The sequence below is a fragment of the Echinops telfairi genome, unplaced genomic scaffold, assembly GCF_000313985.2.
Source record: "Echinops telfairi isolate 266 unplaced genomic scaffold, ASM31398v2 ScPeMD7_9;HRSCAF=40, whole genome shotgun sequence".
NCBI lineage: Eukaryota > Metazoa > Chordata > Mammalia > Afrosoricida > Tenrecidae > Echinops > Echinops telfairi.
This window is the reverse complement of record NW_022103906.1, coordinates 70,678,157-70,691,091: the sequence shown is the minus strand read 5'-3', so window position 1 is coordinate 70,691,091 and position 12,935 is coordinate 70,678,157. Positions and strand designations below refer to the sequence as shown.

Below are 12,935 nucleotides of genomic sequence, written 5' to 3'. Positions count from 1 at the left end.
TGCTTATGTACCCATTTGTCTTCAGTGATCTGTTCGACACCTCATGATCACACAGGCTGATATGTTCTTCCATATGGGCTTTGTTGCTTCTGAGCTAAATGGCCGCTTGTTTACCTTCAAGTTTTTAAGATCCCAGACACTATATCTTTTGATAGCCAGGCACCATCAGCTTTTTTCACCACATTTGCTTATTCACCCACTTTGTCTTCAGCGCATACTGCAGGTTTTTAATAAGCCTTCCTCCAATCCTGATGCCACATTCTTCTTCATATAATCCAGCTTCTCTAATGATTTCCTGAGGATATAGTATGGCAAGAAGATGCAACCCTGTCATACAGCTTTCCTGATTTTAAACCATGCAGTATTCCTTCGTTCTGTTCACACAACTGCCCCTTGATCCATGTACAAGTTCTTCATGAGCATAAAGAAATGTTCTGGCAGTCCCATTACTCTGAAGATTTTCCATATTCTTTTTTGATCCACACAGTTGAATGACTTTGCATTGTCAACACACAAGTATGTGTTATTGAGTAGTAGTCTCTACTTTCAGCCAAGATCCATCTGACGTCATCAATGGTATCCCTTGTTCATGACCTCTTCTGAATCCAGCCTGAACTCTGGCAGCTCCCTGCAATTTATTGCTGCAACCGTTGCTGGGTGATCTTCAGCAAAATGTTACTTTCATGTGATATCAGTGGTAATGTTATATAGTTTGAGCAATCCATCGAGTCACATTTCTTTGGAATGGGTACAAATATAGACCCCTTCCAGTCAGTTGGTCAAGTTTCCATCTTCCAGATTTCTTGGCACACACAAGTGAGTGTTTCCAGTGCTTCATGGGCTGAGGCATCGGGTTAAGAGAATGTTAGGAGATGACACAATCTTGCTTGCTGAAACAGAAGAGGACTTGAAGCACTTGCTGAGGAAGATTAAGGATTGCAGCCTTCGGTTTGAATTATAACTCAATGTACAGAAGACCAAAATACTCACAAATGGACCAATAGGTAACATCATGATAAATGGAGTTAGAATTAATTTGTCAAAAAAATTTCTAGCTTGGATCCACAATCAATGCTCTTTGAAAGCAACAGTCAAAAGATCAAAGGCCCAGTGGCACTGGGCAAATCTGATGCACAAGACCCCTTTAGGCCGTTGAAAAGCAGGGAGGTTACTTTGAGAACTAAAGTGTACCTGGCCCAAGTCATGATATGTTCAGTGGCCTTATATGCATATGAAAGTTAGGCACTGAGTACAGAAGTCCAAGAAAGAATCAATATGTTTGGATTATGGTGCCAGTAAAAAATATTGAAAGTACCATGGGTTGCCGAAGCATGAACAAATATGTCTTACAAGAAATATGATCATAATGTTCATTGGAGGCAATGATGGTGACACTTTCTCTCACATACTTTGGACATGTTTTCAGGAGAGATCAGTCCCTGAAGAAGTACATCATGTTGGTAAAGTAGAGCGCAGTGAAACAGAGGAAGGCCCCCAGGAAGATGGCTGCAACTATAGATTCAAGCGTAGGAACAATTGCGATGAAGGGCAGTGTTTGGTTCTGTTATGCATAGAGTTACTCTGTTAGAGTGGACTGAATGACAAATAACAACAGGCCGACTTTCCAGACCACAGTGCATGAACTGGTGACTTGTACAGATTAAGTGCTTAAGTAACTTGACACTCATTGCAGGAACAAGTGAAATTGGTGAGACGGCAAAACTCTCAATACTACTCATTCATGGAGACAGAACCGTGCCTCCATAGCTGTCATGAGATAGCAAGGACAGCATAAACTGTAAATATATGGTAGTCCCAAAACCATGCCTTAGGGTTCTCTCTCTATGAGATCATATTATCTGCAAATAGGGAGAGTTTCCCTTCTTCTTTGCCCAATTGAATTCACTTGATTTCTTTTTGTTGTCTAATAGGTCTGACTAAGACTTCCAGTAGGATGTTGAATAAAAATAGTGATGGGGCATCTTCCTGTAATTCTTGTTCTCAGGGAAAATATGTGAAGTTTCCCCACTGAGTGTGGTGTTGGCCATTGGATTTTTGTGTATGTCCTCTTATTATTTTGAAGGATTTCCTTTCTATTCCTATTTTATTGTTTTTATCAGAAATGAATGTTGGATATTCTCAAATGCTTTTGCTATATCTATTGATATGATCCAGTGGTTTTTATTCTTTGTCTTCTTTATGTGGAGGATTACGTTGATTGTTTTTCTAATATGGAACCATCTGCGTCCCTTTAATCATTTTACAGTGTTCATTGTTTCCTCTCATTATGTTATTCACTTTGCGGTTGGTTTTATCAGAAATTAACATTGCTACCCCTGCCTTTTTGATGGTTGACATGGGCTTGGTAGATATTTTTTTTTTTTGCCATCTTTGGATTTTCAGTCTATTTTTGTCTTTGACTTTAAAGTGAGTCTGTTGTTGGCATCACATAGATTGGTGTTGTTTTCTAATCCAGTCTGCTACTCTCTTTTAATTGGTGCATTTAATCCATTGATATTCAATGTCATTATTGATGTGTGGGTTTTTTGCTGTCATTTTTACTATGTTTAGGTTTGGTTTCTTTTCCACTTTTTTGTGATATTAGTGCCTTTGCTCCTTCCCTATTTCTATGTTGTGTTCATTGTATTGGTTTCTGGGTGATGTTGTACGGTGTGATGCTCTCAGTTTTGTTGGATGTTGTTGTTGATTCTCTGTCCATAGTGATCTCATTAATATTTTTTGTAATGCTGGTCTTGTTTTTATGAGTTTCTTTAATTTTTCCTGATCTTGAAAGCTTTATATCACCCATGTATTTGAGGAATAAATTTTCTGGATATAGAATTCTTGGTTGGCAGTGTTTTTCTTTCAGAATTTTATATATGTCCGTCCCTCCTTTGTCTTCTTGCCCTCAAAGTACCTGCTGAGAAGTCCAAGCTTATCTTTCTAAGTTACTGTTCTTTTTTCTCTAGCTTCCCTCCGAATTATTTTATTTTCCTTGAAATTGGGGAGTTTAGCGACCATATGATGTGATAACTTTCTTTGGGGATCTATCCTATTTGGAGTTCTTTTTGTGATGTTGGGCAAATCTTTGCCCATGATGACTTGCTATTTTCTTCATAGATATTTTTCCTTTCTTCTTGCTCTGGGATCCCAAATAAAAGTAGGTTGTTTCTCTTGATAGTGTCCCACATTCTGATGCTTTCTTCTGATTCCTTTTTTTTTTTTTTCTTTCAACAATTGTAGTCAGACTGATTGTCCTCAAGCTCACTGATTGGGTTTTCCTTTCCTTCCTTTATATTCCTCATGTCTTTTACTATGTTGCCTACTTCTGTTATCTCATTATCTTCTGGGATTTCTTTGGTTTAAGGATTTTACTTTTTCAATTTCTTTCATTGTTCTCATGAGTGGTCTCCACATCACTTGATCCTAAACATCGATCTTCTGTATACTGCTCCTGGTAGGTCCAGGACCTCTTTTTCAGAGTAATCTATTGAGTGTGGGTGATTCTACTTGGTTGTGTTTTTTTCCCTCTGATTTTTGGGGTTTACTATGGTTGACTGCTATTTCTTTGGCATCATAGTGTGAGTTTCTGAGTCATGTAGAAGTGCTTGGCTCTGCCTAGGGATGTGGGGGTGGTCCAACACATAGTTGGAAAATATGCAGTGATGAAATGGAGGGAACGGAGAGAGGAAGGGGTGAAGAAGAAAGAGACTAAAATAAAATTAATAATAGTATTATAAGTGGCCATCTGAACAGATCAACAGATTGTGAAATGTATATTAAGAGGGTAATCATAATTAGTCATTTTCATGGACATATATTTCACAAGGAAACAGAGAAGGAGCAGAAAGAGATCATGGGTGGGGCAGGAGAAGAGTATAAACAAATATTCAGAACAGAAGAGCAGAATTTATGTATAAATGTTTAGAAGAAGTATAATTGAAGAAGAAAAGCAAAAAAGAGAGAAGGAGGAAAGATTTAAAAGACAGAAAAAGACAAAGGGAAAAATCAGGATAAAAAAGTGTGGATGTGTAGAGATGAGAAAGCGATAGAGTATAGACAACAGTCTGGGGTGTACATTGGGTGTGCGTGTTAAAATTCTATTGCTGCAAAACTGTGAATGTGAGCAGGTCTGTGTACAGGTCTGTGTCTCTCACTCTATTTTACCATGAACTTGTTGAAGCCCCTCATATGTATGAAGTAATACATTGTAAAAATTTTGAAATAGTAAAATACTGAAGTGAATGTGCTTATTTATGTACACAAAACTTTGTGTGTGTGTGCATGTGTAGATACTGAATACATATAGATCAGTAAAATACATTAAGTTTTCAAAGTGGGTAATGCCATCTTGAGATAACGCCAGTTTTCAGTGCTGCAGTGAATGATCTTGGTCACGGTAGTTTTATAATTGTTCAAGTTCACTTATGGAATAAATTCCTAAAGGTGGAACTGGTCTAAAATAATGCAGTCAGGTTGCTGGTCTTGGGGCTGAAACCCATCCGCACTTGGGCGGCACCAGATGAGCCTGCCTCCCCACCCCCTTACTGAGGACTTGGATGACAGATAACAAATCCAGCATCCCCATCACTGTCCGTTTAATGTTTGCAAGCAATGATGAAGTTAAGTCTGTTTTTCTATTTAATTGATTTGAGTTTCTTTTTCTTTGAATGGATTTCATATCCTTGTTCTCTTTTTCTGTGGAGTTATTGACTTTATTTTGGATTTGATTGGTAGAGAAATTAACCCTTTGTGTTACTACTTGTAAAACTCCACCCCAACCCCAGACCTGATTTGTGGTTTGTCTCTTAACTCCACATATGGGATATTCTGCCCTGTGGACTTTAGAAAGAAAAGTTTGGGACCTCACCTCCCAACACCAAACAACAGGTTGATCAGGGTGAGGGGGCAGATCTGGTCGAGAGTCTTCAGTCCTTGGCACTGAGCACGCAGCCCCTCCAACCGACGATGGACATGTCCTTCTCCGGTTTTCCTGTGTAATGATGATATAAGAATGAATACATATATGACAATTGGTAGCATGATTTCATGTGTAATCAAACCCTTCATCTGCCAGTAGTTCAAAGCTCCAGAATTTTGAAAGTGAAGTGATGGAATGAGAGCTAATGGTTGCTCTCAGGATATGGGACCACGGTCTGCACATTGACCCCTGTACCAGATGACAGCCCATGTCAGCTTGGCTTATACATACCAGGCTGCAACTCTGTATTGGTTGTACTGTACAGAGACTCAGGGATGGGTCCTGTGTGTGAACAACCAGAAGTAGATTTAATGGCATTAAGGCCTCTGCAGGACTTGGTGTAAGGACTGTAGTAGCATAGTGGTAAAGGAGATGGGCTGCTAACTGCGTGGTCAGCAGTTCCAAGCTACCAGCTTTTCTGTGGGAGAAAGAGGCTACTCCTGTAAAGAGTTACAGTCTTGGAAAAACCCACAGGGGCAGTCCTACCCTGCCCTATAGGCTCACTCACTATGAGTCAGCATAACTCAATGGCTGTGAGTTTGGCTTTTGGTCTTGCAAGACTTGGCCGAGCACATATAGGCTACCTGCCATGGACATCACAGCCCGCATGGTTAAATTCTCACTTTGTAGCTGATGCAGTTCTGCCCTTGGAGAAATCCTTTGAGTCCAGGCAACAGAAAAAGCCACACAACTCACAGTTCAAACATACACATTTGCCAGAGAGGCTTAGAGGCAGCCCTGATCGCCATTAGTCGCTTCCTGCCTGAGTCTGGCGCAAGGCTTATCCTCAATGCCTGGAGTAATTGATGAAACGCAAAAAGTGAGGGCTGCCTGGACATGGGAGGGCCAGGCTGGTTTTCTTAGGTGAAGAGCACACCAGCCAGCAACAGTTCAGGTCACGGCATCAGCCTTCCCCAAACTGCCACCAGCTGCCCAGCACCAGGCAAGTGACAGGAACTCCACTGAGGGTTACAGCGAGGGAAGGCCGTTCCCGAGGAGGAAGACCTGAAGGCAGATACGAAATGCGTTCTGGAGGAAAACCCCAAATGTAAGCCCTGCTTCTCAGCACAACAGCAGGGCCTTTCTCAGGAGGTTGTTGACATCCAAAAGAGGAAGATAAGATCAGACCACAGTCCTTTCCCCACACTGCTCTCTACCAGGAAAAGACAATCAATAAAAATAAAGTTTGTATCTAAAAAAAAAAAGAATGGTTAATGACCACTATAAGTCCTATGCAAATCATCAGTATAGAAAAGCAAGAGAGAAGGAATTTTTGTTTAAGCACAAAATATTACCCTTCAGGACCAATAATGAGAGTAGTGATACCAGGAGGGTAAAGGGAAGGTAGGGGAGAAAGGGGGCACCCATCACAATGATCTACATGTAACCTCCTCCCAGGGGGACGAATAACAGAAAAGTGGGTGCAGGGAGACAGTGGTCAGTGTAAGACATAAAAAAACATTTATAAATTATCAAGCGTTCATGAGGGAGAGAGGGTGGGGGAAGGGAAAATGAGCTGATACCAGGGGTTCAAGTAGCAAGAAAATGTTTTGAAAACGATGATGGCCACATATGTACAAGTGTACTTGACACAATGGATGTGTGTGTGGATTGTGATAAGATATGTAAGAGTCCTGATTAAAATGAAAAAGGTTGGCTTTTTGGAGGGCTTACATGTGTACACTATGTTTTGTTGGCTGTGGAATACTTTGTTGAAAGATTTTTCTTTCAATTCATTATCTATTTTGTCCTACTTCTCAATTTTATTGTTTCCTTTATCCTTATCTTTGTATTTCTGTACATATGTCTTAATCATTTATTTTAAATGTTTTAGCTATACAATATATGTTATATAGAATATATGTAAATTATGACATATGAAGATCATATTATCACGTGACTTGGTATAGTTTCATGTATATTTTCATGCTTGTGACTATTTGAGTTTCTTGGACCAGGGGGTGTTAATGTGGTATATGTACAATAAAACTTATGAAAACAAATGCTCAGAGTTGGGAGAAAAGAAATGGAAGTATATTATCAAGAGGTTCTTAAATTATCGATGACTGTAGTATAATACAATCTGAGATATGCTGTGATAAAATGAAAATATATAAACCCTAAAGAAATCACTAAAATAAAAGCAATATAGCTAACAGCCCCCACCAACAAAATGGTGCTAAATGGGATTTTCAAAATATTTGCTTAACAAACAAGAAAGCAGGAAGAAGAGAAAATCAAAGTAACAGGCAGAAAGCAAAGAGGAAGATAGTAGATTTAAACCTAACCGTATGAATAATCAATTAAGTGATGATGATCTACGACAATTAAGAGACCTAGTTTTATGTTTTGTTTTGTTTTGTTTTTTAAAGCAAGACCTAATTATATATGGCCACCAAAAAAATCCTCTTTAAATGTTAGGATTGAAATATAGTTTAAAAGTAAAAGAATAGAAGTTATAAAGATTAGTTTTTAGATCATACCAATCTAAAGAAAGTAAGAGTGGGTAGACTCATTTTAAAATCCAAGTCAGTGAGTGCAAATGGCATCGGACCGGGAAACGTCTTGTGCTGTTGTATGTCAGGTTGCTAGTGTTGGAGACTGGAGGCGTCAAATACCAGCAGAAGGTGTCAGCCACCAGGTGTTACCAGGAATGGCAAAGATAATATCATTCTGATATCTGTTCAGTATAAACAGTATAAATAAAAAGTCGTAAAAAGCTTATTGCACCTTTTAACAGAGCAAAATCCATGAAACGAAACAAAAATGGATAGAGAAGCAACAAATGCAGAATTATAGTAATAGATTTCAGTATATAGATGAGACAGGAATCAATTAAGAAACAGAACATTCTTGTTATACCTGGGTATGTTCATTTGTTTCATTACGATCATTCGATGCATGAAATCCAAGACCGTTAAACCCCTCAGAAACCATAACAGGAGGAACGATTACCGGAGGGCACAGGAAAAGAGGAGGGGTAGGGGAACCGGTAACCATGTTGACTGTGTAACCCCACTTGCCGACAGATCCAAGCACTTCAGGGGGACTCACAAACGAGACTACTGTTGACATAAAAAATTTTAGGTCAGGGTCTAATTATAATAATGATCTTAACATCTAGCAACAAGATTACAATGCATCAAGCAGGGTGGAATACTTAAAAAGTATCACTTAATCCACGGTCACCCGATGCATAACAGAAGCAAAATGGCAGTGATGAAATAGCAACAAAAAGAATGTTGTGGTTGGGGGTCACCACAACATGAGGAACTGTTTTAAAGGGCGGCAGCATGAGGAAGGTTGAGAACCACTGCCTCAAACAAAAGGACTATGTCTTGGAATGGCAAAGAAGTCTAAAAACAGCACTATTAAAGTGAAAGGCTTCGTTTAATTTCCGACTTTGGCATGTAAATTAAATAACCAATTAGTTATTTAATATTCCACTGTCCATTTCATAATCTGTGAGGTGGAGATGGCCTGTCCCTAATGATGCTTGGGAAATGCTTAATGAGGGGTTAAATTAAAGATACTGTCTACAACAGCATTTTCTATATTTTCATCTGTCTAAGTATGAGACCCCTTTAACTTTAAGGAGAAGCTATAAAACTGAGTGTTGGAAATGTGGAAAACTGGATGCATGACACCTGAGCGGCAAAGCTTAATGCTCACAAGGACCCCCTGCCCTCCACCATGTTGCCTCCATTAGAGGCCCCAGGAGATCCCCCTATCCATTTAAAGAAAATCACTATTGAAAAGCTCAAAGAAACTGACCACTAACATATATCTTGGAGTGTTTTGTTGTTTTTGTTATTGCTGTTGTTTTTAGCAAAATGTCATTGTCCCCAATACCCTTGTCCTTTAAAGAGTATTGTGTTCATTTTACAGGTCCCCTGTTATGGCTGGAGGTCTCTTTGCTGTGGATAGAAAATGGTTTTGGGACTTGGGGGGCTATGATCCAGGTTTAGAAATCTGGGGAGGAGAACAGTATGAAATCTCTTTTAAGGTAAGCCACTAAGACCTTCTCACACTTTCTAAATAAATGTGATAATTCTGGTAGAATATCATTTTCCTTTGTGCACTATATGAAGAGATGACAATGAAAATAGACATCATTTTCCCAAATCAGCTTCTCAAGAGAGATCTGATTCCTTCAAGTATGTATATGCCAACTAGCCAGATCATATAAAAAGTGGAAAAAAGGGGGAAAAAAGTATAATGATTCAAAAGTCCATTAATTTATTAAGTACAAAATAAGCCTGTTTTTATATGAAATTAACCCATATGTTTACATTCAAGAGTATCAAATTTCAACATTTATGAGTGAAAAATACTCCCCACAACATGTAAAAAACAGGTAAACAAAGGAAGAAAACTGCACAAAAGTTGCATTCCATGGAATACTAAAGAGTTTTCCATATTTTCAATGTATCTCTGTATCATGTGGAAGGGAATGTTTCCAATATATGTGTGAATCATAAATACATAAATTCAGCTATTCACATCTAAAAAAGTTGCATTTAAAATTGCAAAATGTTTCTAAAGTTCTCGTTTTTCTATTTATTTTTTCTTTTGTCATACTCATTATTTATACAGAAGCATAGAATTGATTCTTGCAACATTTATCATACAGAAATCTCCTCCTAAGTAGACCAGTTTCTGAATAACTTTCATTGTAAAATCAAACCTGATTCCCACTGTGGAAAAGACTGCATCCTAATATAGTACAAGTCACACTTAAAAATCCAGCAAAACAGTTTAAGTTTATATATAAAAATCAAGTGATAAAATGATATTTATAAAACTGTAACAGCTATATTCAATGTGCTAACAGAAATGTTATGTTATCATAAAATAAATAGCCTGAAGGAGAGATTGAAGAGGCATTATTGCAGCTTTCGGACATTTAGAACGCTTCCTGACTCCATGCTGGCAGTAATCCTTGAAATTCCACTTATTGAGTTAGTGCTTTTTCTACCACCATTCAAACACATCTGATCTCACATCTATTGTTTGGGTTCTTAAACAACTGTTTGTAGAGGCGTTTGTTTTTCATTCCTCAAATGTACCAGTGTCTATTAGGTTCTTCTGTTATAGAGCAGGGGTTCTCACCTTCCCCATGCCGTGACCCTTTCATACAGTGCCGCGTGTGGTGGTGACCCCCCAACCATAACATTATTTTCGTTGCTACTTCATAACTGTCATTTTCCTCCTGTTATGAATCAAGTGACCCCTGTGAAAAGGTTGTTGGACTCCCAAAGGGGTCACGACCCACAGGTTGAGAACCGCTGTTACAGAGTCTAGGGCAAAATAGGCTAACATGTGCCAGCTCCTGAGCTAAGTAGTCTATAGGCAGTATCTAATTTAAAATGGCAACTCAAGGAGGTGAATGTTATCATTTTATAGACGAAGAAACTGAGACTGAAAGAGATTGAATAAATTACCTAATGTCAAGGATGGATGAAAATGCTCTATGTCTGTTGAATTATAACAAAAGCACCCAAATAAAATCTACTGATATCATTTCTAACAGCACTGTGAGCCCTTTCATCCCTGTCTGATGGTTTCTCTTACTGAGCAGCAGCTACTCGTCTTCCTTACAACCAAATAGCTCAGTTGAAAACGTTTTCCTAAAATACTATTTATTATCAAGTGTTTCCCATGTATAAGTGGATGCAACGTTTATAGGTATACCTTTTAAAGAAGTATACTGGAAAAAATTACACTTGACCCCACCTCTAAAGAAAAACTGATATTGTTCTATTTATAATCTGATCAGAATTCAACTCGCCTACTCCATCGAGTTGGTTCTGCTTCCTAGTGACTTTGATCAGGATTCCTGAAGCTGTAAACATTTCCATGAGTAGACACCCTCATCTTTCTCCCAGATAACGGCATTTTCCTCCCACAGAGTAGCTGGTGGATTTGAACAGGCAACCTTGTAGCTAGCAGTCCAGGGTTACTCAATAGCGCCACCAGGGATTCTCATCAGAATTCAAGGGATGCCTTTTATTAATTTGCTTTTCACGGTCCAGAAGTTTTTGGGGTGGTTTTTTTTTTTCTTAAATTCTCTTAATTCATGAATTCTTTCCGTTTAAAATGATGTTAAGGGAAATTTTATTAAACAAGAAATACCTGGCTTTGAATGATTTAACTGGAGGAAGGATAAAATTGCACTTGAAAGTCTGGACTGTTGGCACAGAGTGAATTTGCATTGTAAATCACAAAGGGGTCTTTTAGATAAATATAAACTTGCATTTCTTACTTTTCTGTCACTTGTATCTATCACATCTCTTCTGGGTGACCTGAGATTTTATTACCCCATTTTCTGTTTTCAGTTCTGTCATTCTGAAGGGTATAATTGGAATTCAGCCCTATCGTCTTTGTCTAGAAACCATGGCAACAGCACTGGAAGTTCACGACTACATTGCCCCTGGTTGTTTAGTTGGAATGACAGATTCTTTGGCGACAGCTACGTCTTATAGGATCCCATTCTAGACATATCCCTTCACTCTTCCCCACTATTGTATACTGACCTTGAGCTTCCTGTCCCTCCCTGTTCATCATTTTAACATAAAGCGGGACAAACTTCACCAGAATTTAGTAAAAAAAGAAAGAGCCCAGACCTCTGAAAATCTACAGTTTAAGTTGCCAAAATAATTCTAACACCATTACCAGTCTCTGGTTTTCCCAAGTGCATTTTTACATACATTTCAAATGTTAGCCTTTCTAAATAATCAGTCCTTTGAATATAAGAAATTCTCAAAAAATGCTAAAATGAAAATGTAACAGCAAACATGAACTGAGTACCCAGAAACATGTAGAATGAAGCCTATAGACTCCAGTCCATGAACTCCTGACATGAGACAGAAGTATGGATCGCCTGCCAAGGACATTAAAATGTCCTTGTCTACCTCATGCATCTCATCAAAATGCTTACATATTCATCCCAATATTTGGGGGACTCTTCATAGTCCCAGGAAAAGCCCTTGATGAGTCAACTCACCTGTGGCTAAGATTCCAGGTGAGATGAGCATGGGTGCTGTACATTCTAGAATGAATCCACTAACCCTGCGAGTCCCATAACCTCATTCAAAACCACTTTCAATGGGTCATAACGTGTTGTAAATAACCTTCACGGTGTGCCACAGTCTTTCCTATGTGGTTGGCCTAAAATATAGACATTTAAAGAAATTTTAATGTATATTTCACAAACTTCTACCCCTCATAAGTCATTAATTCATTCCACAGACATTTATTTATTTATTACAATGTGCCAACACTGCTAAGCTCTGGAGATTCAAAAATAAATGTGAGATTGGAAAGAGCTTTTTCTCGCATAACAGCCCCAAAATATGTAATATAGTTCATACAGAATATGTAATATGGTTCCTCAGAATATCTACTCCCATAATCACAGTAATAATTCAATGCATATGTGATAGCCCCTTTCCTAGCCTCCCCTTCTTCTAATCTCTTTATTTCAATTTATCCAGCATTTCATTATTTTTCCCTAAATTGCTTTATTTTCTTGTCCTAAAAGTTCATAATTGTTCCTAATTAGTGGACAAGACAAATGACCATATTTAATCATATACCACAAGATTTTTCCTTAAGTTATCTGCCTCAATTTATACTGTAAACAAAGTCAACTAAAGATTCCCTCCCCTTCCCACAGAAGATGGAAACATGCCTCCTTTTTATGTCCCTCTATGTTTTAACTAATCAATCAGACTTACTCTATTCATGAGAAATTTGCTTCTTTTTTTTAAAAAAATGCTTAATCATTTCATTGGGAGCTCTTACTGATTTCATAATATTCCATAGTTCAATCACATCAAGCAGTATTGTACAATTGCTCCCACAATCAGTTTAAAACATTTTCTTTCTTCTTGAACTCCTCGATATCAGCTCCCCTTTATCCCCTCCCTTCCCCACCCTTCCCTCCCCCTAC

At 38.3% G+C, this 12,935-nt stretch overlaps 1 protein-coding gene across 2 annotated transcripts in view; it reads left to right on the top strand.

Moving 5' to 3' along the window:
- GALNTL6 (polypeptide N-acetylgalactosaminyltransferase like 6) overlaps positions 1-12,935 on the top strand; it is a 1,306,147-nt gene that overhangs the window by 1,148,505 nt on the left and 144,707 nt on the right. For both annotated transcript variants that reach the window (XM_045286961.1, XM_004696123.2), the window contains one exon: positions 8,870-8,987. In XM_045286961.1, coding sequence (XP_045142896.1) covers positions 8,870-8,987 — 118 coding nt within the window. The remainder of the gene's footprint in view (positions 1-8,869; positions 8,988-12,935) is intronic.